Below are 27,236 nucleotides of genomic sequence, written 5' to 3'. Positions count from 1 at the left end.
TTCCGCCAGAGCACTAGCGATAGTTAATACACACACACACACACACACACACACACACACACACACATATATATATATATATATATATATATATATATATATATATATACTTTTCTGTAAATGTCACCCAAAGACACTGCAGAGTGTTGAAGCTATAGGCACCAGCACCCACCACTAGGCTAGGCCCCTTTGGCACCAAACATGGCTTTGCATGCTGGCAGACTGTAGACAGAACATTATGTAATATTGTTTTGTTATTCAGTGATTGCAACTGACTGACACGATCGCCAGTGGAGAAGATGGAGTTAGCTCCTGCCTAGACAGACCATGTCTCCCATGAATGTAACGCTCTGTTGCCTTGGTGGATGATGGTTTTGGACGCTTGTTTCTGTCTACAGTTTATTTTACTGCTGTATACTGAAAAACACTGGAGATTTTGTAGGGTTCCAAGAGAAAAATAAGCTGCAGATGGAAACCCATGATAAGGAACTTCTGCACAGCATCTGGCTTCACATCCTCTATTGGCATCACGTCATCAGTCACGATCACACAATAACAAACAATATTGTGAGATGTTCTGGCTATGGTCTGTCTGTGTAAAAAGTCACTTTTTTTTTTTTGGTCATCAGTCTACTGACTGGTTTGATGCGGCCCGCCACGAATACCTTTCCTGTGCTAACCTCTTCATCTCAGAGTAGCACGTGCAACCTACATCCTCAATTATTTGCTTGACGTATTCCAATCTCTGTCTTCCTCTACAGTTTTTGCCCTCTACAGCTCCCTCTAGTACCATGGAAGTCATTCCCTCATGTCTTAGCAGATGTCCTATCATCCTGCCCTTCTCCTTATCAGTGTTTTCCGCATATTCGTTTCCTCTCCGATTCTGCGTAGAACCTCCTCATTCCTTACCTTATCAGTCCACCTAATTTTCAACATTCGCCTATAGCACCACATCTCAAATGCTTCGATTCTCTTCTGTTCCGGTTTTCCCACAGTCCATGTTTCACTACCATACAATGCTGTACTCCAGACGTACATCCTCAGAAATTTCTTCCTCAAATTAAGGCCGGTATTTGATATTAGTAGACTTCTCTTGGCCAGAAATGCCTTTTTTGCCATAGCGAGTCTGCTTTTGATGTCCTCCTTGCTCCATCCGTCATTGGTTATTTTACTGCCTAGGTAGCAGAATTCCTTAACTTCATTGACTTCGTGACCATCAATCCTGATGTTAAGTTTCTCGCTGCTCTCATTTCTACTACTTCTCATTACCTTCGTCTTTCTCCGATTTACTCTCAAACCATACTGTGTATTCATTAGACTGTTCTTCCGTTCAGCAGATCATTTAATTCTTCTTCACTTTCACTCAGGATAGCAATGTCATCAGCGAATCGTATCATTGATATCCTTTCACCTTGTATTTTAATTCCACTCCTGAACCTTTCTTTCATTTCCATCATTGCTTCCTCGATGTACAGATGTCACATTTGCTGCCAAAGGGGTGGCCTAATAGCAGGCGTTGGCACTAATTAGTTCGACACTCTGTAGTGTTTTTGGATTTATGTCAGGCAGTTGCCCAAGAGGCGTGGATATCACCTCAAGGTAGGGTAGGTATCTGAGCCATAACTGGGCCTCATGTACTTGGTGTTGGAGGAAGAAGGTGCATCTGAAATGCACAAGACGCAATTGCCTGTTTCCTGTTCCCAAATTAAGCTGTCACCCTACAATTAATTAGACTTCTAAATAAAAATTTATTATGTCAAAATCACCTTATAATTACTAAGTTTACATCACCAGTTTTGGCAGTTTATTGATTTTGAAAATGTGATTAATCCACTAAAGGCTTCGTCATGATAGATAAAAATTCAGGTCATGCATTCTGAACATTATGTAACGGTACAAAATATGTCAATGAATTATACATCATATCACCACATGTGTCAACACTCATGTTGAACCCTGCCATTTACAAAGAGCATCTAGTATTTTCAGTTCATAGCTGGCTACTGATTGCCCATTGAAAAAAGCTTAACATTTTTTTCAGCTGTTTCAGCTTCTGTCTTAACACAGCCTAGGGAATTTGCTTTTCTGTGGTTGCAATTCGTGACATTGCAGACTTGTGGAAATGGATCTGTTTTGAATTAGAAGAAACACTCTTTTGCTGTAGCATTCTTCTCTTGTATGTTGGGAAACTTGATGTATGCAGGGGCATGGGATGGATTATGAGACTTTTTCAGTTGTGCTGCTGGCTGTCTCCTTGTCAGTACTGACACATCGAAAAAGTGTGCAGAAGAAAAGTATCTGAGATTCGCAAGCAGCTGATTCATTGGCCAAATAGTCAGTTATGAAAAAAAAATTACATGTGACATATTATGTGAAAACTGAAATCTGATGTTTCTCAGAAATAAGTCAACATTAGTGACAGAGCTTACAGGTTCCTCTAAGCCCTTAAATTGATTTTGACCGAAAGTGAAGATATGTCCTTTAAAAGTGAAAATACTGTCAGACTGATACACAACAATTTGTCCCAAACACCAGAATATTTGAAAATGAAGGTAGGTAAAAGATAATCTTGTTGCCTTTCGACATTTATAAGACTGTTAACTTAATATTTCCACTCAATGAGACAACTCTGTTCCAACACTATCAGGGAGTCTACACAAAACACAACCACTAAAGGTCAAGGGATGAATGATAGTTTCTGCTATAAAAATATTGTCGTTCTAGTAACACAAGAAATTACAATAATATCATAAGGGGAGGGAAAAACTAACATGGTCTATCCTATTATAACTCTTGAACAATTTTTTTCAGTTTGGCTATGCCTATTTAGGCACTGTTTTTGTTACTTAAAAAGAAGTATTGCTTTCCAATACCTTTACAATGATAACACAGGGATACAAATACATTCACCAGCAATTAAATTTAACTTTCTTTCTGTGTGATGGATATTCTTCTTCTTTTCTTCTTTTCTTTGTGCCTTTGTCTGGCATTGGTGCAAGGTCAGCAAGGTTATTAATGGATTTGGTATGATTAGTTAAAGGAGCAGTTGGATGCCATTCCTGTCGCCACCCTCATTACACCCGGAATGGAATATATGCACCCCAACTGTCTGTGTGTAGTGCTATTCATGTGAAAGTGAGCAAAAGTTTTCTAAATGTTTGGAAATCATGTAACTGAGGTGCAACTTGGGTAACAGCCTGGTATTCACCTACTGGAATATGGGGAACCACTATAAACCACATCCAGGCTCGCCAGCACTCCGACCCTCGCCATTAATCCACCAAGTGGATTCGATCCAGGGCCAGTGTATCTCCCAGCCCCAGAAGCAGCACTTTGACATACGTGCCTGTCTGGATAGGTCTGGAAATGGACAGTCTCTCAGCATAAAGCAACCAAATGTACTGATTTTCACTATATTATTGAGGAATAGCATGACGTTTTGAACTACCAGTAAGGAAAAATGCATGTCCCAGTTAATGTCACATACTACAAATAAAATAGGCGAAAGAAGTATGCTGAGGCTCAAGTGTAGACTAACCTGTCAGTCATTTGCTGCAGTTTCACATTCAGAGGACTGAATAGGCTGAATGAAGTTTCCTTCAGCAGGTGATATGCAATTATAAATTCTTCGAATTATTTGACCTATATCTCATTTTCTTACATCTTTTCATTTATGCCAACAATTCTGCAAAACCCTGTCATCACTGCATTATACTACAGTTATTTCTGCCATACTCATCAAGCTTATCCTCCAAATTACCTCTCTTACACAATATGAAACCGCAGATAGCATATCCCAATTTTACATTCCTGTTAGGTGCTATTATACTCTGATACAATGCAGTCCTCATACTTTTCCAAGAATAAAGCAGTTATCCTGAGTTTGTACAATCTTCCCTTGGAGGATAACATGAAGCTACTGAGTAGTCAGAACAGCATACTAGCACTCTATTTTCTACAACGTTCGCCAGTAGTCAAGATAAATAAAATAGTGCCTTAAACTCCTGATACTTCTCAGTAGAAATCAGTTAGAATAGTTCATGACTCCTGAACTCATGTTTTTAAGAACAGTTTGCAAGAGATAACCCGGTATGAAATTTATAATGAACCAAAGGGTAAAATAAAATTTGATCTATTCCATGATGCCACTGTTTGTCATATAGTGTACACACACTACAGAGTAAGAACCAAAGATGATTGCTACAGGAAACCAAACGAAACAGAGATATAACTCATACTACTTCATACATTCAGTACCGATTGTCATTGCCAGTACATATTTCAGAACTTTTTTGACACAATGCACAATTATAAAACATAACTATTACAACAACATGGCAATTCAGTTGTAAAATTGTACTATGGAAAATACAAAGAAATAGTGAAAAAAAGCTAATACATAAAGATTTGAGAATCATAAAATCAAACTGATTCATAATACGAGTAAAGTGTAACAACAACCAAGTTGTACAGAAGACTGGAACATCACGCAAGTGCACAATATATGTATGAGCACTTAGCTTAAAAAGATATTACAAAAATTGATGTCACGTGAACTTTCATAGCAATATTATCAAAACAGGTCAGAAAATATATGACCTCACAGAAGCTTGAGCTAACAGTTATAATACTAATTTCACAGTACCCTCAAACAAGAGTTAAACCTGAGAAAACAAACTTTCTTTATAGTAAGCAAGATGCATTATATAAGTGCAAAACATGTGCATAAGTAGTGCAGCTGAGTATTGTAAACAGAACATGTACATGCTAATTTCATTAATAGCCTATTAATCATGAAATTCGGAAGCAAATTTTCGAAAACCAAAATGTCAGTTTCTCATTATTAATCACAACCTAAAACTGGAGTTTATTACTCTACAGTGCAACACGATTTTTTATTTTGCTTGATTTTCATTGTTCTTCAGATACTTCCTGTGCTGTTTTCCGATCTGTTATTGGTTTTTTTTTCTCCCACATACAGTTTCTTCACAAATCAAGTGAACTTATCTTTCAATCAAACCTAAATTCTATGGAGGGAAATTTCATTGCATTTGAGGTAAACTTTTTTTAGTAAGCTGGAGTAGTTGGTCACACCTGTCACACCCACCTGGTAGTTAGGTGGAACCTTTAGTTCACTGCTGACATACCATAGTATTGTGAGGTTAAATGTGGTTTTACAGTTATTAGAAATGAGTTCCCACAAGTGTTTGAATAATCCAAATGTATACCATTGTGCTTATGGTACCTACATAATTGCTAAGCAAAGAAAGGACATTAATACTTTTGGGCTAAGTATCTAATACACATACTTTGCTATAAGGCTTGGTGATCATGACGAAAGCTGGGCACCACGAAAGGCATGTAGTACCTTTGTTGAGGGACTGAGACTGTGGAAAAATGGGAAAAGGGAATCATTGTTGTTTCAGTTTCCTGGGTTTGGAGGGAGCCACAAAATCATGTATATGAATGTTAGTTTTGCATGATTAACATTGAATGTCATCACACAAAAAGTGAGAAGGATTTAAAACATCCTTACATTTCTTTGGCCTTATGACCAGTTACGTATAGTGAATCTCTCCCTATTCCTATTCCACCCAGCATTCTTGAAGATTTGCAACAGGAGAGCAGTTCAGACAGTGAATGTTATGATAGTGATAACTCCAAGCTGGAAGAACGTTCTGCACCAGAATTGTTTATTCATAATGAACTAAATGATTTAACTCATGACTTGAATCTGGCAAAAGATGCAGTTACATTGCTTGTGTCAAGACTGAAAGTATAATATCTTTTATATCCCAGAGTATCGTTCTCTTGGTACAGGGCCAGAGAAAAGGAAGTAATAAAATTCTTTAAAGAAGAAGACTATATAGTTTTTTGTTGTAATATTGACGGTTTATTGAATTTCATTAATGTCACTTATGATTCAAGTCATTGGAGGTTGGTTGTAGACCTATCAAACCGTAGCCTGAATGGTATACTTTTACTTAATGGAAATTTTTTAGCTGAGTCCTGTTGCTTATTCAGTACAGTGTAAGTAGACATATTAAAAATTCAAAGCTGTGTCGAAATACGTGGAATACGAAAATCATTTTTGATCAATATGTGGGAATCTAAAAGTAGTTGGAATGTTACTTGGTTAATAATCCAGCTAAACAAAAGTGTCATGTTTCATTGTGAGTGGGACTGCCAAGCTAAAGACATGCATTATAAGCCAACTAATTGACCTGAATGAAACACCCTGCAACTCAGTTCATGGAATATAACAAATGAAGCAGTTGTTCAACCAAGCAAGATACCATTACCTCCTGTTTACATCAAGCTAGGATTAACGAAATCTTTCACTAAAGCACAGCAAAATGTTGGTGGCTGCTTCCTGTTCTTGGTAACACGATTTCCCAAAGTATTTTATGAGAAACTTGAAGGAGGAATCTTTGTAGGTCTGCAGATCAGAAATTTAATGAAATACAGTTTGTTTGAAACTAGAATGAACCCAGTGGAAAAAAAAACACTTCGTTTAAAGAAATAGTGACCTACTTTTTCTACAAAAACAATCATCTAAATTATAAAACCATAAGTAAAACAATGTTGCAGAATTTCAAAACATGAGGATGTAACATGAGTGGTAAGCTTAATTCTAGACATTCACATATTGATTTTTTCCCTGCAAACCTTGGTTAAGACAGTGAAGAGCAAGGAGAGTTGCACCACCACCATGTCAATGACTTGGAAGAGAGATATCAAGGAAGGTGGAATGCAAACATGATGGCTGACTATTTTTTTATGCTAAAGAGAGATGGTACTGGTGAAGAGAGACAATCGAGGAAGAGAAGTTTCGACCCAGGTCAGAACAAACTTCATGCCGTGAAATCAGCAAAGAGAAATTAAATTACCACACATGTGCTATATTTTTATAATACTTATTAAATGGGTCACTGTCAGTATTGACAGAGAATGTGCTGATGTCAGCATCAGCACTTCCTTACCTGCAGTGTCATATTACAGCAGAGACAACTGCACATTTCATAGCAGCATCAGCACTTCCTTATCTACAGTGTCATGTTACAGCAGAGACAACTGCACATTTCATAACAGTATCAGCACTTCCTTATCTTCAAGGCTGTACTGGGTATCGCATCCAGACACATGCCAAGGGCATGAAAGGGGTGGGAGGGAGGGAGGGAGGGAGGGAGGGAGGGAGGGAGGGCCTCCACACCCCACACAGCCCGCCACCCCATGTATGCCAAATACAATAAAGTATCTGAATTTCCTAAAATACCAAAAAGTTTATCAACTATGTTTGTATTATTGACTTCCAAAATTCGTTTAAGGACTGGCTCACAAGTCACCTTGGCAAATTTCATTTGAAGCTATACATCATTTGCCAAAGAATATTGGAATGGATAGATGGCATATTTCCTATATATACACTCCTGGAAATTGAAATAAGAACACCGTGAATTCATCGTCCCAGGAAGGGGAAACTTTATTGACACATTCCTGGGGTCAGATACATCACATGATCACACTGACAGAACCACAGGCACATAGACACAGGCAACAGAGCATACACAATGTCGGCACTAGTACAGTGTATATCCACCTTTCGCAGCAATGCAGGCTGCTATTCTCCCATGGAGACGATCGTAGAGATGCTGGATGTAGTCCTGTGGAACGGCTTGCCATGCCATTTCCACCTGGCGCCTCAGTTGGACCAGCGTTCGTGCTGGACGTGCAGACCGCGTGAGACGACGCTTCATCCAGTCCCAAACATGCTCAATGGGGCACAGATCCGGAGATCTTGCTGGCCAGGGTAGTTGACTTACACCTTCTAGAGCACGTTGGGTGGCACGGGATACATGCGGACGTGCATTGTCCTGTTGGAACAGCAAGTTCCCTTGCCGGTCTAGGAATGGTAGAACGATGGGTTCGATGACGGTTTGGATGTACCGTGCACTATTCAGTGTCCCCTCGACGATCACCAGTGGTGTACGGCCAGTGTAGGAGATCGCTCCCTACACCATGATGCCGGGTGTTGGCCCTGTGTGCCTCGGTCGTATGCAGTCCTGATTGTGGCGCTCACCTGCACGGCGCCAAACACGCATACGACCATCATTGGCACCAAGGCAGAAGCGACTCTCATCGCTGAAGACGACACGTCTCCATTCGTCCCTCCATTCACGCCTGTCGCGACACCACTGGAGGCGGGCTGCACGATGTTGGGGCGTGAGCGGAAGACGGCCTAACGGTGTGCGGGACCGTAGCCCAGCTTCATGGAGACGGTTGCGAATGGTCCTCGCCGATACCCCAGGAGCAACAGTGTCCCTAATTTGCTGGGAAGTGGTGGTGCGGTCCCCTACGGCACTGCGTAGGATCCTACGGTATTGGCGTGCATCCGTGCGTCGCTGCGGTCCGGTCCCAGGTCGACGGGCACGTGCACCTTCCGCCGACCACTGGCGACAACATCGATGTACTGTGGAGACCTCACGCCCCACGTGTTGAGCAATTCGGCGGTACGTCCACCCGGCCTCCCGCATGCCCACTATACGCCCTCGCTCAAAGTCCGTCAACTGCACATACGGTTCACGTCCACGCTGTCGCGGCAGGCTACCAGTGTTAAAGACTGCGATGGAGCTCCGTATGCCACGGCAAACTGGCTGACACTGACGGCGGCGGTGCACAAATGCTTCGCAGCTAGCGCCATTCGACGGCCAACACCGCGGTTCCTGGTGTGTCCGCTGTGGCATGCGTGTGATCATTGCTTGTACAGCCCTCTCGCAGTGTCCGGAGCAAGTATGGTGGGTCTGACACACCGGATTCAATGTTTCTTTTTTCCATTTCCAGGAGTGTAGTTAAAAACCAGCATTTGCTTACAAAATATTAACAATGGATTAGAAATTCATATTTGTTGAACATGATTTTTACCTTAAGTACTTTTACACAAACCCTGAAAAAATGAAATAAAATCAAGTCCTGTTTCACATTCAACTTGCTCACTGTCACCAACAGATGGCTGCACTGTTGAAAAAAAGCATACGTTGAAATTTGTACCACAGTTTCTTACTGTCGCCAATAGTTAGCTATACTACAGAAAACATGCATTGTTCGTTTGTTGTATCATGAGTTTACACTGTCACCAACAGTTGGCTGCACTGTAGACAATAATACCTGCAATGATTAAAACAATAATTGTTCCTTTCTAAGTACGATGCTTGCTTTAAGACGCAACACAGTAGCAAATGAATACTTTTCCACATCTGTGATACTTCTCAAATGCAAAAACATTCTTTCCAACAATTCTCCACATCAATGGAGTTTGTCAAGTGTCACAATATTCTAAACTTTCTCCAAAGTACATCTGTAAGTTTAAAAAAAGTGTGAATGCCTAAGGGACTAAACCGCTGAGGTCATTCGTTCTTAGACTTACACACTACTTAAACTAACTTATGCTAAGGACAACACACACACCTATACCCGAGGGAGGATTCAAACCTCTGGCGGTAGGGGCGGCATGATTCATGACAGGGCGCCTCTAACCATGTGACCACTCTGTGTGGCTGCAAGGTAAAGAAAGTAAAGTGTAGTAAATTTATTTTCCACATATACATAGTCGTCAAATTAATACCCAAAAATCTAAAGCATGTGCTCCAATGCTACTTTTCAATACCTAATAGCAGTTGATGTTTCAGAAGGTGAACCTAAGTTATCAATTTTTTCTCATTAAATGATTTTTCTATGGCAAACAATACTGTCCTGTATTTTTTTGTATCTGTGACAGAATTCTAGGAACTGTAGATTAGTGTTGTGTTTTTGTAAAGAACTAAGAAATTTAAGTGTCTTGAGGGAATTTCTTTCTGGTAATATAAACCATAAATATAAAATTTTAAATTAGATTTACTTAAAAGTTATAGAAGACTACCTACATAGTGAAAAATGCAGGGTATGTGCCGTGGTAGAAAAATGGTTTACTTGTATCCTGTACAAAACTAAAACATCATTATAGTATTATGAAAGATCCACATAAGTCTGACATTGTGACAAATTATGTAAAGCTTACAGACTCATAATAAGACACCAAACGCTGCAAAAAAATATAATTGCTCAGTCACTAAACAAAGCCAGGGGTATATGGAAAAAAATCACAAAAGAAACAGGGAAATCATCATACAATAATAGCAGAAGCCTAAAGATCAAAGTAGACAATGAAGAAATAGTAAATCTTGTAACTGTTTGTAGGTCTTTCAACAAATATTTTACCAACATATGCCAAATACAAACAAAAACTTGCAAAAGTTGTCCTCTACAAGCCCTACTGCCACTTAAAAATAAACAGGATTTTACCATTCACTTGTGTCAATTGTATCTTATGACAAAGCAATGAATAGTAAACGTTATAGAAAAATTTGATAATAAAACCTCCACTGATATAAATGGTGTTCAAATTAAATTTTAAAGTTAATGACAAATTAAATGGCCAAACCACTTTGCCACCTAGTCGATTCACTTCTGACGAAAAGCAATTTGTAGTGAGATGGAAAATATCCAGTTTAGCACTATACATAAAAGGACGCCTATAGACCAGTTTGTCTTTTATCCATTTTCTCAAAATCTCTTGCAAAAAAATATAAATTAAATTTATGTCCAATTTTGAAAGAAATTGATCATAAATGGTAGAGAGTTTGAATTGCAGGAAAGAAAATCAATAGTTTCAGCTGCATATGATTGTATAAATATCGTGTCAGTGGGATTACATCAAGGCCGTAATCCTTTTGGTATATTTTGTCATTTGTCAAAACTTTTGATCTAGTTAAATGTGAATTTTTTAATAAGAACACTTGATCACTATGGAAATAGAAGAACAGCTCTCACTATCATTAAGTCACACCCACAAATTAGAATAAAAGCAAAAAAATACAGTTCAAACAAAACAAATATCTCTCAGAATTTTAACAAATAAGTCACATTGTACCACAGGGTATTATATCTGGAACCCTGCTGTTCCTGATGTATATAATAAACTATTTGCCTGTTAATCATGAAAAGCCGTGATTTTTCTTGCAGATGATGCCACAGCATAACTACAGACAATAATTTACAGGATATCACAATGAAAAGGAAAACGTACTTGATTCTACCACACAGTTTCTTGGATCAATAGGCTAATTCCAAATATTGAAGCAACTGAAGTAATACTCTTCAGTAACAATATGAGAAGAGGAATAGCGGGATCATCCCAATTACAACCATAGGATATATATATGTATTTAGAATATAAAAATGTTAAGACTCACCACAGGTACCTGCTTATTTGTGCTCATTCTGTTGAGAAGTTCCACATCATAATGTTGATCATGAATTTGATCAATGGAACAAGTAAGTAAATAATGAACTTTGGTAAGACCACGTTTTTACAATCACTAGCAAATTAAATTGAGTTATATTTGTTCTCCAAAATATTTAAATACTTCCAAAATATTAACTCGTAAAAATCATTAACAAACATTCTATAGACTAATAAAATAACGATATGCAATTTCTAAGAATTATTTGTCAATACTTTCAAAAGAAGAAAATAAATGTTTAATACTTTTCGAAGCTTTGTATACATAAAATATACTTTTGAATGATAAATAGCTAAAAAGTCAAGGTTATTGCAATAATAAAATTCCTGTCTCCACTTCACAATAAAATTTGGACTGAACAGCTACAGCAAAAAGTATGTGTTTGGTATTGTACCAACCAAAGTTCTCATTGTTAGCAATGAAGATTTAAATATTAACTTTGGAAAGGTACTTTGGTGACCATAATCTTTGGTAACAGTTGTTGACAAACATTTGCGAAGCCGGGAGGCGTTGTTGCCAAGAGGCGTTAAATACAGTGTATCTGTATCATGTTCTGATAACAATACAGTAACGTTTGACAAACTTTGTTGTGTTCTTTTACAGTACGAGCGTAATGATGACGAAAAGTGGGACAACAAGTGAACACATTATATAGTGGAATGTAGTATTCATAGGTGTGACGGAAGTTTAATTTTGTTGATTTACTTTGGTGTAGGCCACCATGAAAAAGAAAAATCTTATTAAAATTTATGGAGTGCTTCGACAGCTGCGAAGCTTTTCGCTGAGTGCGACATCTACGAAATGGATTGAACCATCTGGATTTCGTACCCCAGTCAGTGTGTATAACTCTTTAACAAAGTGCAAGGTTCCCTTTATAACTAGAAACAAGAATTTCGTGTACTGGTATTCGTGTGGACCAACAGTATACGATTCTGCGCATATTGGACATGCAAGGTACTTCAGCCTGTTACGCTAATAGTAACAGAGAAGTAGAAGTAGTCACTGACCTTTCTTTTTTTTTTTTTTTTTTTTTTTGTTTTTATTGTACAACACATTACTTCTTTTGCTTTAGAGTCCTGTAGTATTAGTTGTCAGGTATCTCCTGACGTATTTGAGTAGCAAGTCAGCATTATGTGTATCGTAATAAGGTCCATAATCTTTTTTCCACTGCTTTGTACGTTGAGCGTTGTTAGTGATAGATCCCCAAGACTAGAACATTTTCCTGACTACCACAACCAATTCATTCTCTATTCTACCACAAACTGGTTGGAGATTGGTGTCTCATAGAGCTTTTCTCGCTGCAGCTGAACGATCCACGTACAAGTCGTAGACATATGTCGTAAATGATTTTGTTTCAATCACTATTTGGTTTTGAGTAAAAAGTGAAATTTATTCAGTGTGTCGAATTTGTACCCTAAATGAATTTCTCTAGCTGATGCCACTTGTGAACAAAACAGATGAATACTGTGTTCAGTATTTGATGTACATTAAGATAATTTCATTGCAAAGACACATTTAAAAACAAAAGAAAAGAACTAATGAAGACAAGAGAGACGTGGTCATTCTCTTCATGAAACTATTGTTGTTTGTAGATATGCAACAGTGTCACTACACACAACCACTCATGAATTATTGTGGCCATCACCAACACTCAGCCGACAGTAGGAGTCATCATGAGTCATCAAGCTTTATATTATTAGTTTGAGACTACACTGAATTGCAGATTTATGAATGATGAGTCACTGAGTAGAAGTTACATATCAACACAAAATCGTAGAGATTGTTGCAACTTGTGCCATGAGCTATAGGCTAACAACTGAATGCACAATGCAATAGCTACATTTAGCAGCAGCATACTATTTGCCACAGATCTTGCTGCAATGCATAAGCCGTACAAATCATACGTAGATGTAGCCCTACTTGTGGAACAAAATAATAATCTTTACTTGCAGTGATTCCATCCTGTGTAACCACTTAAATGAGTTAATGCTTCTTCTGATCATTATGTCAAAAATGGGATGAATATTAGGAAACAAGAACAAAGATATACAAAATATTAATTATGTAATAATAAAAATATAATTACCAACTCTAGGTACTGTTTCTTCTCCACTGTAGTTTCAAATTTTGAACAATGCAGTTTCATTTGGTCTTAACAGTACCCAAGTAACTTCTCCCTCCTGTGGGTCTTATAAATAACCTGAAGCATTAAAATATTATTAGAGAGGGAAACTGAAACAAGTAGCGAGATTTATATGTCTAGGGAACTTGATAGAGGGGCAGTAGTGACATATCTAAATCAGGAACTTGAAACATTTACCACTGAACAGTAACATGGAGAAGAACTGTGGCTCTAGTTTAAAAGTACAATTAACCATGCATTTTATACAGCTGAAAGTTACATTGTGGGCCCTCCTTGTATTTTTCACAGTATATGTAAAATATACCTGCATAATATGCGTCAAAATATCCATCGAAGGTGTATGCGTCAGCTAATATAGGTTTTATAAATTTACTTTGCAGTTTTAGTTTTATGACAAGAAGTGCATTAAATGTGAAGCAAACATAAACATCCAGGAGTGTTGTCCCAATTTAATTCTCACACCACTGCAAAGATAAGTGAAATAGATATTAGTCCCAGGGACACTGAGAAACAGCAGAAATTATTAAAAGCAAACAAACTGCTAGGGCCTGGTGGACTCTGTATCACTTTCTATATAAAATTTCTGGCAGAATTAGTCCTTATTTTAATCATAAAAAACTGTAGGTCCCTCGGGGGGGGGGGGGGGGGGGGGAAAGCAATGCCCAGTTGCTGGAAGAAAGCGCAGGTTACGTTTCTCCAGAGGTTCCCTGCTAATGACTGTTCAAACTCAATAGTCATACACCCCATTGGTATGCAGCGCACTGTGAGGTTGAGGTTTTTATAACCCTCAAATGGGGCCACCAATTTTTGTAACAGGAGTGGGCATGCTGTTGGCTTTGTACACATTTAAAGAATATTTGTCTCCATGTTACCAAGGTAAACATGAATTAGCAAAATCAGTTTAATCTTAATTCAATTAAGCAACAATAAAATAAAGTTACATTATATGACCTAAGTCAGTGTTTAATTACTAAATAATGAAATATATTTTCATTATATTTCTCTGATGCTGTGTACAAGTTTTACCCCACAGTAACAACTTGCTGAAAGTGTTAAAACAGCCAACCCCTTAATAGGTTGCTAATTATCTCATACAACTGTCTCATTATGTGATGGTGGCAGTAGCTGAGAATCTCGGTCATTTTCTTGCATGGATCATATATTTTTTCTCATCTGGCATGTAGTTTATTTTATATTACTGCTGATAACTTGGACGAATGACAGCACAACTTAGCACTGGGTTAGCTGAAGCAATAATGAAGGAACCCATACCATGGGCTTGCACTTGTAAAGCGACAGTGGAACAGTACAAGACAACATTATCTGTGGTTGGTGCACTTTATATAAATGCGCCTCCTTGAGTTTTAGTAGAAGTTTGTACCATCCTTCCAATCTGGGTATTTAAGGCAAGACCTCCTAATCCCCTGTGACACACAGTGTTCCACCATTGTAGAAGTTTGTACCATCCTTGCAATCTGGGTATTTAAGGCAAGACCTCCTAATCCCCTGTGACACACAGTGTTCCACCATTGTAGAAGTTTGTACCATCCTTGCAATCTGGGTATTTAAGGCAAGACCTCCTAATTCCCTGTGACACACAATGTTCCACCATTGCCTTTCCGCATGGTAGTCACTGAGGAATAGCCAGCCTTACCATTATAGAAGACTGGCAGTACTCAGCATATCCCAGCTCAGGTTTTTCAGACCCTGCCAGGGAAGACTAAGCACCTGGGGGTGTTCACCATTTAGCAGAAGTTGTCAAGAGTCTCTTGTTGACAGGAGATTTGTGTCTTAAACTGGATATGAGCAAGCGTATGCGCTTTACCACTGCTACAGAGTTGTTTTTTGCCATCGGTCTTTCACTTTGCTCACCTGCTTCCCTATTCTGTGGAAAGTAGATCATGATCTACATTCCAGTGACCATTTCCTGATATGGATACAGCTGCCAAAAAGAGTAGTCCTCTAGAGATGGCTGCCATAATTGGTCCTCAGCAAAACAAACAGAAAGCTGTATAGCCTGCTTGCTGTATTTGAACATTGAGATGGCATCCAGAAAGAGGTGGATCATGTCACCAGCATGATCGACCACACAACTGGAGCATCAATTCCTAAGTCCTCAGGACAATTAAGAAGACAGTCTGTTCCATGGTGGGGTGCAGAACGTTGCTCTGCAATCATGGCCCTGCTTAGGTTTAAGTGCAGACCATCTGTTGTTTACCTCAGAGTTTTCCAAGTTGAGAGAGCAAAATGTTGCTGTGTTATAAAAGAGAGCAAAAAATGATTATGGCAGACATGCCTGAGCTCCCTAAATGTTTCCACTAAGTGATTGATTGTGTGGGAAACTGTCAGAAGGAATTTGGACAGAGATCAATGTATGTACAATTACTCTTTTAATGAAGATTGGTACCTTCCAGAACAGCAAAGGAGATATTGCCCAGAATAAAGTGGAACATTTTGCTCACATAAGTGCACTGTGAGACAGGACCAAGCTTTCCATCAGTGTTGAGTAATTGCTGAGAGGGGAAGCATTGACTTTAATTCTATCAGTGTTGAAGGTTACAACTACACTTTCTCAGTTTGGAAGCAGGAGTTGGCTATGTCGGTGTCACATGATACATAACCAGGTCATGACAGCATTCGTTCTACATCTACATACGTACTCCGCATGGTGCATGATGGAGGGTGCCCTGCAACACTACTAGTCATTTCTTTTCCTGTTCCACTGACAAATAGACGATGGAAAAAGCCTGTTTGTATAGCTCCTTACGAGCTGTTATCTCTCTAATCTTATCTTCATTGTCATTACGTATAATGTATGTAGGCAACAGTAGAATTGTTCTGCAGTCAGCCTCAAATGCTGGTCCTCTAAATTTTATCAGTAGTGCTCCTTGAAAGAAATCTCAGCTTCCCTCAAGGGATTCTCATTTGAGTTCCTGAAGTGTCTCTGTATTACTTGCATGTTGTTCAAACATATTGGTAACAAATCTACCACCCCACCACTAAATTGCTTTGATGACTTCCTTTAATCTGACCTGGAGCAGATCCAAAACACTTGAACAGTACTCAACACTGAGTCACACAAGTGTCCTATTGCAGTCTCCTTTTGCAGATGAACCACACTTTCCTAAAATTCTCCGAGTAAACTAAAGTCGAGCATTTTCCTTCCCTACTATAATCCTTACATGCTCATTCCATTTCATATTGCTTTGAAACATTACACCTAGATGTTTATTCAGTGTGATGTGTCAAGCAGATCATTATTAATGATGTATTTGAACATTATGGGTTTGTTTTTTCTACTCATCTGCAATAACTCATGTTTTTCTATATTTAGGGCTGGCTGCCATTCATCATACCAACCATAAATTTTATCTAAGTCATCTTGTATCCTCTTACAGTCACTCAAAGATGACACCTTCCCATACACTACTGAATCATGACCAACAACAACAGACTGTTGCATACCCAGTCCACCAGATCATTTACATATAAAAAGAATAACAGCAGTCCTATCACACTTCCCTAGGGCAACCCTAATGTTAGCCTATCTCTGATGAACACTCACCGTTGATGACAACATACTCTGTTTTGATACTTAAGAAGTCTTCAAGCCAGTCACATACATGGGAACCTATTCTGCATGCTTGTACCTTCGTTAACAGTTGGCAGTGTACCACTGTGTCAAATGCATTACAGAAATCGGAATGTGGAGGACAGAAGCCATTCACTCTCAAGGACATTTATTGTATTCAAACTGAGAATATGCAGCAAACTGATTTTAAAAATATTGGTCCATAAAATCGGTAAGTGGGTCGAACGCTTCTATTCGGTCACTCTTTGACAAATCTGGTGTGGCAGTAGAAGATAGCAGAAGTAAAGCTGAAGTTTTAAATTTCACATTTAAGAAATCGTTCTCGTAGGAGAATCATACAATCGTGCTGTCATTTGACCATCACACAGAGTCCAAAGTTGACGAAAAAGCAATAAGCATTCCTAGTGTAGACCAACAACTGAAAGAGCTGAAAGCAAATAAGTTACCAGGTCCTAATGGAACCCCAATAGAAATGTGAAAGGAATCCTCCTTGATTTTTTAAACTTTTTTTTGAAACAGAAAAATTCACTAACTCATGAAAAGAAGCTGTTATAATCCCCCTCCTCAAACCTGTAAATAGATGCGTGAGTAGTATCAGTGTTTCTCTCAGCAGCTGTGCAGGGAAAAACTCTGAGCACATGATCAACCTCTGTCATGTATGGATCTTAGAATTCAGGCAGCTATTTAGTCACATGCATTATGGTTTCAGGAGATTTCATTCTACCTTGATAACTGGACTATGCTGGAAGCGGCAGCTTTGCTGCGCAGGTGCCATCTAATTTTTGACGTAGAGAAGGCCTACAATATTACTTAAATGCATAATATCCTTGAACAACCTTATGTATCGGTCTTTTAGGGGTGTATTACAGTCCTGCTACGGTCCTTCCTTTTGCAACATTATTTTAAATATATAGTTGGTAATGTTCTATCAGATTGTTTTATACAAGAGAATGGTGTCCCACATGCCAGCATTTTAATGTGATACTTTTTTTAATAGCAACTAATGGTATTGCATCCATAGTAAAGACCCTGTGTAGTGCACAGTATTCATGGATGGTTTTTCAATTTTATGCTCTTTTTTCCAGCCTCCCAGTGACCTTACAGTAGTTGCAACTAATTCTTAAGAGGTTACAGAAGTAGACAGGCAATAGTAACTTACTAGTTTGGCCACACAAACCACAGTCGGCCTTTAGCCTCACCAGTCAGCCTCCTCCATCTTTCTCAGTCCATGTATTCTTCTCCAGCTTGTCCCATCATACTCATATTTTCTCTGATCCTATCAGTCCTCTCCAGCAGTAGTCTTTCCCTCAGTCTGCTGCCTCTGATGTCTTCTTCCACCAACTGCTTGGTGATCTGGCCTTCTCAATGCATTATGTGCCCATACGACTTTAGTCTCCTCTCGCTAATCACAGAAATTTGTACAACTCTTGCAATTCACAGTTTTTCCTTTTTCTCCAATGAATTCCACCCTTCACTATTCCAAGAATATGTCTCAGAATGCTGGCCAGGGTGGCCAAGCGGTTCTAGGCGCTACAGTCTGGAACCGCGCGACCGCTACGGTCACAGGTTCGAATCCTGCCTCGGGCATGGATGTGTGTAATGTCCTTAGGTTAGTTAGGTTTAAGTAGTTCTAAGTTATAGGGGACTGATGACCATAGAAGTTAAGTCCCATAGTGCTCAGAGCCATTTGAACCTCCCCCCCCCCCCTCCTCAGAACAGCATCCTCAAATGTCAGTAGTTTTCTTTTTGTCTTTGTCTGTGGACAATACTGGTTTTAAATTTTCTTCTGAAAAATCTGTGTGTGTTTCTTTTAACCATTCCAGAAGTGCTTTCAGATATTGAAATGAGGGACATGATTTTTAAATTTTAATTTGTTGAGTTTTTTGGGCTTCATTTTATACAAAAACAAACTTGGTTGCAACACTTGAGACATCTGATATCACGGCCTCTCAGAGCACTCAGTATTTGAAAATATGTAATCCACGTAACATGGGGAGTGCACAGAACATGTTTACTTTAGATTTATAGAGCCTTTGTGTGATACTGCCTTGATTATGGTTGTACAGGGTATGGCCCTGTGACTCTGCTCTGCCATCACACTTGAAGATTCTCACTTTAGTCAATGCAAGGAAATCAGGGTTGCCACAGGGACATTTAAGACCAGCCCTATTTCCAGCATCTGTGTGTAAGCCGGGGGACCACTCATGATGCGGCAAGTGTATAAAATCTATTCCATACCGCAGTTGCTGAGCAAAGAGGTGAAATGGTTAGCACACTGAACATGCATTCAGGAGGACAGTGCTTCAGATCCCCATCCAGCAATTCAGAGTTAGGTTAACCTTTAGTAATCTGATCTTGTGCTCCACCTCTAATGACTGGGCTGTTGATGGGATGTTAAACTCTAAATCTTCCTCCCTACTGCAATCATCTGTACACCATATCATTTCTGATCCACCAAAGAAGCCCAATGTGGCAGCTTTTTAATAATTATATGAGAATAATGAGGTCCTTTTGGAAAGATTTTCTATTTTCTCACATGCTGAGATTTTAGTATTGTTAAGAATCACTGGTCCATCCATTTTTTGCCATACCACAACGGAGGGGTATCTGTTGAGAGGCCAGACAAATGTGTGGTTCCTGAAGAGGGGCAGCAGCCTTTTCAGTAGTTGCAGGGGCAACAGTCTAGATGATTGACTGATCTGGCCTTGTAACACCAACCAAAATGGCCTTGCTGTGCTGGTACTGCGAACAGCTGAAATCAAGGGGAAACTACAACCGTAATTTTTCCCGAGGGCATGCAGCTTTACTGTATGGTTAAATGATGATGGCATCCTCTTGGGTAAAGTATTCCGGATGTAAAATAGTCCCCCATTCAGATCTCCGGGCGGGAACTACTCAAGAGGACGTCGTCATCAGGAGAAAGAAAACTGGCGTTCTACGGATCGGAGCATGGAATGTTAGGTCCCTTAATCGGGCAGGTAGGTTAGAAAATTTAAAAAAGGAAATGGATAGATTAAAGTAAGATATAGTAGGAATTAGTGAAGTTCGGTGGCAGGAGGAACAAGACTTTTGGTCAGGTGAATACAGAGTTATAAATACAAAATCAAATAGGGGTAATGCAGGAGTAGGTTTAATAATGAATAAAAGAATAGGAGTGCAGGTAAGCTACTACAAACAGCATAGTGAACACATTATTGTGGCCAAGGTAGACACGAAGCCCATGCCTACTACAGTAGTACAAGTTTATATGCCAACTAGCTCTGCAGATGATGAAGAAATTGATGAAATGTATGATGAGATAAAACAAATTATTCAGGTAGTGAAAGGAGACGAAAATTTAATAGTCATGGGTGACTGGAATTAGAGAGTAGGAAAAGGGAGAGAAGGAAACATAGTAGGTGAATATGGATTGGGGGTAAGAAATTAAAGAGGAAGCCGCCTGGTAGAATTTTGCACAGAGCATAACTTAATCATAGCTAACACTTGGTTCAAGAATCATGAAAGTAGGTTGTATACATGGAAGAATCCTGGAGATACTAGAAGGTATCAGATAGATTATATAATGGCAAGACAGAGATTTAGGAACCAGGTTTTAAATTGTAAGACATTTCCAGGGGCAGATGTGGACTCTGACCACAATATATTGATTATGAACTGTAGATTAAAACTGAAGAAACTGCAAAAAGGTCGGAATTTAAGGAGATGGGACTGGATAAACTGACTAAACCAGAGTTTGTACAGAGTTTCAGTAAGAGCATAAGGGGACAATTGGCAGGAATGGGGGAAAGAAATACAGTAGAAGAAGAATGGGTAGCTCTGAGTGATGAAATAGTGAAGGCAGCAGAGGATCAAGTAGGTAAAAAGACGAGGGCTAGTAGAAATCCTTGGGTAACAGAAGAAATATTGAATTTAATTGATGAAAGGAGGAAATATAAAAATGCAGTAAATGAAGCAGGCAAAAAGGAATACAAACATCTCAAAAATGAGATCGACAGGAAATGCAAAATGGCTAAGCAGGGATGGCTAGAGGACAAATGTAAGGACGTAGAGGCTTATCTCACTAGGGGCAAGATAGATACTGCCTACAGGAAAATTAAAGAGACCTTTGGAGAAAAGAGAGCCACTTGTATGAATATCAAGAGCTCAGATGGAAACCCAGCTCTAAGCAAAGAACGGAAAGCAGAAAGGTGGAAGGAGTATATAGAGGGTCTATACAAGGGCGATGTACTTGAGGACAATATTATGGAAATGGGAGAGGATGTAGATGAAGATGAAATGGGAGATATGATACTGCATGAAGAGTTTGACAGAGCACTGAAAGACCTGAGTCGAAACAAGGCCCCGGGAGTAGACAACATTCCATTACAACTACTGACAGCCTAGGGAGAGCCAGTCCTGAGAAAACCCTACCATCTGGTGAGCAAGATGTATGAGACAGGCAAAATACCCTCAGACTTCAAGAAGAATATAATAATTCCAATCCCAAAGACAGCAGGTGTTGACAGATGTGAAAATTACCGAACTATCAGTTTAATAAGTCACATCTGCAAAATACTAATGCGAATTATTTACAGACGAATGGAAAAACTGGTAGAAGCCGACCTCGGGGAAGATCAGTTTGGGTTCCGCTGAAATGTTGGAACACGTGAGGCAATACTGACCTTACGACTTATCTTGGAAGAAAGATTAAGGAAAGGCAAATCTAGGTTTCTAGCATTTGTAGACTTAGAGAAAGCTTTTGACAATGTTGACTGGAATACTCTCTTTTAAATTCTGAAGGTGACAGGGGTAAAATACAGGGAGCAAAAGGCTATTTATAAATTGTACAGAAACCAGATGGCAGTTATAAGAGTCGAGGGGCACGAAAGGGAAGCAGTGGTTGGGAAGGGAGTGAGACAGGGTTGTGGCCTCTCCCCGATGTTTTTCAATCTGTATATTGAGCAAGCAGTAAAGGAAACAAAAGAAAAATTCGGAGTAGGTATTAAAATTCATGGAGAAGAAATAAAAACTTTGAGGTTCGCCGATGACATTGTAATTCTGTCAGAGACAGCAAAGGACTTGGAAGGGCAGTTGAACGGAATGGACAGTGTCTTGAAAGGAGGATATAAGATGAACATCAACAAAAGCAAAACGAGGATAGTGGAATGTAGTCGAATTAAGTCAGGTGATACTGAGGGAATTAGATTAGGAAATGAGACACTTAAAGTAGTAAAGGTGTTTTGCTATTTGGGGAGCAAAATAACTGATGATGGTTGAAGTAGAGAGGATATAAAATGTAGACTGGCAATGGCAAGGAAAGTTTTCTGAAGAAGAGAAATTTGTTAACATCGAGTATAGATTTAAGTATCAAGAAGTCGTTTGTGAAAGTATTTGTATGGAGTGTAGCCATGTATGGAAGTAAAATGTGTATGATAAATTGTTTGGACAAGAAGAGAATAGAAGCTTTCGAAATGTGGTGCTACAGAAGAATGCTGAAGATTAGATGGGTAGATCACATAACTAATGAGGAGGTATTGAATAGAATTGGGGAGAAGAGGAGTTTGTGGCACAACTTGACAAGAAGAGGGGACCGGTTGGTAGGACATGTTCTGAGGCATCAGGGGATCACAAATTTAGCATTGGAGGGCAGCGTGTAGGGTAAAAATCGTAGAGGGAGACCAAGAGATGAATACACTAAGCAGATTCAGAGGGATGTAGGTTGCAGTAAGTACTGGGAGATGAAGCAGCTTGCACAGGATAGAGTAGCATGGAGAGCTGCATCAAACCAGTCTGAGGACTGAAGACCACAACAACAACAACAGTGTAGCAATATGAATAATAAAGTTGAAATTGTGAGCTAAGGGATTTATTCAGTTGCAATAGATATGTAGTACATTATAGCCGACAAAGTGGATTGTTTGTCTGGGAGGACAACAGTACTTACTGGAACTACGTGACATGCAGTATGTTCATGTTTTTTGTCCTCCTCCTCATTATTTTTATTATTATTATTGTTTATGTAGTGAGTCTTATAGACATTAGTAACTGTGAATTCAAGAAGCAATTAGTCTCTTAATTGAGTGGACAGGATAGAGTACCTGTTAGATTCTATATCAGGATTATAAAACAACTGGCCCCTCTTAGCACAGTAATTTGTTTATTTCCAAAGCAATGGAGTGTCCTTTGTGACTGGAAAAGGTGCAGGTGTTTCAAGTTATCAAGAATTGACAAATGACAGATTCATGGAATTACAGATTTATACCACTTATGTTAATTTGTTGTATGAGGTGCATTCAAGTTCTAAGGCCTCCGATTTTTTTTCTAATTAACTACTCACCCGAAATCGATGAAACTGGCGTTACTTCTCAATGTAATCGCCCTGAAGACGTACACATTTTTCACAACGCTGATGCCATGATTCCATGGCAGCGGTGAAGGCTTCTTTAGGAGTCTTTTGACCACTGGAAAATCGCTGAGGCAATAGCAGCACAGCTGGTGAATGTGCAGCCACGGAGAGTGTCTTTAATTCTTGGAAAAAGCCAAAAGTCACTAGGAGCCAGGTCAGGTGAGTAGGGAGCATGAGGAATCACTTCAAAGTTGTTATCATGAAGAAACTGTTGCATAACATTAGCTTGATGTGTGGGTGCGTTGTCTTGGTGAAACAGCACACGCGCAGCCCTTCCCGGACATTTATGTTGCAGTACAGGAAGGAATTTGTTCTTCAAAACATTTTCGTAGGATGCACCTGTTACCATAGTGCCCTCTGGAACACAATGGGTAAGGATTACACCCTCGCTGTCCCAGAACATGGACACCATCATTTTTTCAGCACTGGCGGTTACCCGAAATTTTTTTGGTGGCGGTGAATCTGTGTGCTTCCATTGAGCTGACTGGCGCTTTGTTTCTGGATTGAAAAATGGCATCCACGTCTCATCCATTGTCACAACCGACGAAAAGAAAGTCCCATTCATGCTGTCGTTGCGCGTCAACATTGCTTGGCAACATGCCACACGGCCAGCCATGTCGTCGTTCGTCAGCATTCGTGGCACCCACCTGGATGACACTTTTCGCATTTTCAGGTCGTCATGCAGGATTGTGTGCACAGAACCCACAGAAATGCCAACTCTGGAGGCGATCCCCCAAAACAATTTTCTCCACTTTCTCGATCATGTCGTCAGACCGGCTTGTGCGAGCCCGAGGTTGTTTCGGTTTGTTGTCACACAATGTTCTGCCTTCATTAAACTGTCGCACCCACGAACGCACTTTCGACACATCCATAACTCCATCACCACATGTCTCCTTCAACTGTCGATGAATTTCAATTGGTTTCACACCACGCAAATTCAGAAAACGAATGATTGCACGCTGTTCAAGTAAGGAAAACGTCGCGATTTTAAGTATTTAAAACAGTTCTCATTCTCGCCGCTGGCGGTAAAATTCCATCTGCCGTACGGTGCTGCCATCGCTGGGACGTATTGACGATGAACACGGCCTCATTTTAAAACAATGCGCATGTTTCTATCTCTTTCCAGTCCGGAGAAAAAAAAACGGAGGCCTTAGAACTTGAATGCGCCTTGTATAATTATGGATCATGCTCTGTATTCCTGTATGATAATGTTTTCTGAGACCGAAATACTGTTCAGCAAGAATCATCATAAATTCATGAAGTTCTGAATTTGTGAAGCCCATACACTCTTGTTGCCAAGACCCAGAATTCTTTGATAGTGTTATGCAAGTTGATGGCATGTTGTTCAAATAATTTATAGGAATGCATCTGGGTCACATCTTCAACAACTTTTGATATTCTGACAGGTGCACACCTTGTCATTTTCAAGGCACAAATGCAGCAAGGAAGTACTGTGCAAGGGAATTTAAAACTTCAGTTTGCAGATCATATCCAGAAAGATGCTACACACACACACACACACACACACACACACACACACACACACACACACACACAAAAGCATCACTACACAACCAAAGATGACCAATGTAAGAAGTTAGTAGAGTAAGGTTTCAGTGTCCATCGTCATTTTTGTTACATGTCATGATGATAATATTGTTCCATTTGCCATAGTTGTGCATTGTATTAACTCTCCTCCTGCCAGTTGCATCAAGCAATATGCTGGTTTCACACATGTTCTTAAAAGGCTCCAATACACTCACCGGAGTTAGATTTTATTTCCAAGGAATTATTTTGGATTCATTTAATGATTGCTTCAAAAATTTTTAAATTTTATTTTAATTGGTTGGTCAGTACTTCATGATTGCAAGTCTGTATGGAAATTTCCTTCTTTAACTGCTCAGGGTGCAAGGGAAAGGTTTAAATTTTGCACCAATGCCCAAGCATTTACCAGTTGTTGGTTTTATAAGTTCTGTTGAACAGGCTGTTTTGAAACTACCTCCTGATGCTGCAAAAGAGGTTAGGATAGCAGCATGCTATGTGTTGACTGGGGCACGTCCACCTAAGAGTAATGCAATGGCAGCTGAGAGGGTTGCTTTATGTTCTCTCACAGTAGATCTGAATATTTCTATTTTACCCGCAGACAAGGGCAGTGCTACAATGGTGTTGGACAAGTAGGATTACTTTCCAAAGCTACAGTGTTTACTGTCTGCTTCAGCATATCGTTGGATCAATGCTGACCCTGCGAAAAGTGTTGAGAGAAACACTAATAAGCTCCTGAAGAAAAGTTCCTTGTTACAGGAGATTATCAAAAATCCTAATTATTATTGTTGTGTCCTCCTTAGATGATATGGTCTTCCAAGATCCATTAGGAAGGTGTTCCTCGCAGGCCAAGTGTGAGTAACGTTGATGCTCTGACATATCATGTACCTTGCTACTCTGTTAAGCTGACACCACCGAGGATATAAGGCCTGCCAACAAATTTGTGACACCTTGCTTGGTGGCCCACATAAACTGATACATCCTTATTCCTGCTGATGCTCATTACTCAGTCATAAAATACTGCAAAGAAATCGTGACTGGAGTGCCTAATCACTTTGCTTGAATTCTTCATTTAATGTTGATAAATTGTACTTAATGGCCCACCTTCCTTTTGAACTTGGTTGTTTATATAAAAGCAGGCCAGTAGTGAATTACTTAACAGAGATGCAGTTTTGTTTATTAATATGAAAGGTACTGATTATACCCTACAAATTTATTCCCATGAAGTAATGAGTGCTCTCGACAAGGGATCTCAGACTGATTCCATATTCCTAGGTCTCCAGAAGGCTTTTGATACCATTCCTCACAAGCGACTATTAATCAAATGGCATGCATATGGAGTATCGTCTCAGTTGTGTGACTGGATCCATGATTTCCTCTCATAGAGGTCACAGTTCGTAGTGATAGACGGTAAATCATCGAGTAGAACAGAAGTGATATCTGGCATTCCGCAAGGTAGTGTCATAGGCCCTCTGCTGTTCCTGGTTTACATAAATGATCTAGGTGATAATCTGAGCAGCCTCCTTAGATTGTTTGCAGATGATGCCGTAATTTACCATCTACTAAAATCATCAGACGATCAATTCCAATTACAAATTCATCTAGAGAGAATTTCTGTATGGTGCAAAAAGAGGCAATTGGCACTAAACAAAGAAAAGTGCAAGGTCATCCCCATGGGTACTAAAAGAAATCTGATAAATTTTGGGTATGCGATAAGTCACACAAATCTAAGGACTGTCAATTCGACCAAATACCTAGGAATCACAATTACGAGCAGCTTAAATTGGAAAGACCACATAGATAATATTGTGGGGAAGGCGAAACAAAGACTGCGCTTTGTTGGCAGGACACTTAGAAGATGCAGCAAACCCACCAAAGAGACAGCCCAAAATTACACTTGTCCGTCCTCTGCTGGAATATTGCTGCACAGTGTGGGGTCCTTACCAGGTAGGACTGACAGAGAACATCGAAAAAGTGCAGAGAAGGGCAGCTCGTTTCTTGTTATCGCGCAACAGGGATGAGAGTGTCACTGATATGATACACAAGTTGGGGTGGCAGTCACTGAAACAAAGGCAGTTTTCTTTGCGGCGAGATCTTTTACGAAATTTCAATCACCAACTTTCTCTTTAGAATGTGAAAATATTTTGTTGACACCCACCTACATAGGGAGAAATGATCATCATAATAAAATAAGAGAAATCAGAGCTCGAACGGAAAGTTTTAGGTGTTCCTTTT

The 27,236-nt window shown here is 39.5% G+C and overlaps 1 protein-coding gene across 2 annotated transcripts in view; it reads left to right on the top strand.

The window, feature by feature from the left end:
- Window positions 1-11,811: 11,811 nt before the first annotated feature.
- LOC126184767 (probable cysteine--tRNA ligase, mitochondrial) overlaps window positions 11,812-27,236 on the top strand; it is a 109,661-nt gene continuing 94,236 nt past the window's right edge. The window contains exon 1 of one of the 2 annotated variants that reach the window (XM_049927320.1): window positions 11,812-12,293. In XM_049927320.1, the coding sequence (XP_049783277.1) occupies window positions 12,061-12,293 (233 nt within the window). In that variant the 5' untranslated portion in view covers window positions 11,812-12,060. The remainder of the gene's footprint in view (window positions 12,294-27,236) is intronic. The other variant, XM_049927321.1, reaches the window with a different exon arrangement.

This window comes from Schistocerca cancellata, chromosome 4, assembly GCF_023864275.1.
Source record: "Schistocerca cancellata isolate TAMUIC-IGC-003103 chromosome 4, iqSchCanc2.1, whole genome shotgun sequence".
Lineage (NCBI taxonomy): Eukaryota > Metazoa > Arthropoda > Insecta > Orthoptera > Acrididae > Schistocerca > Schistocerca cancellata.
This window is presented reverse-complemented; position numbering and strand designations above follow the sequence as displayed.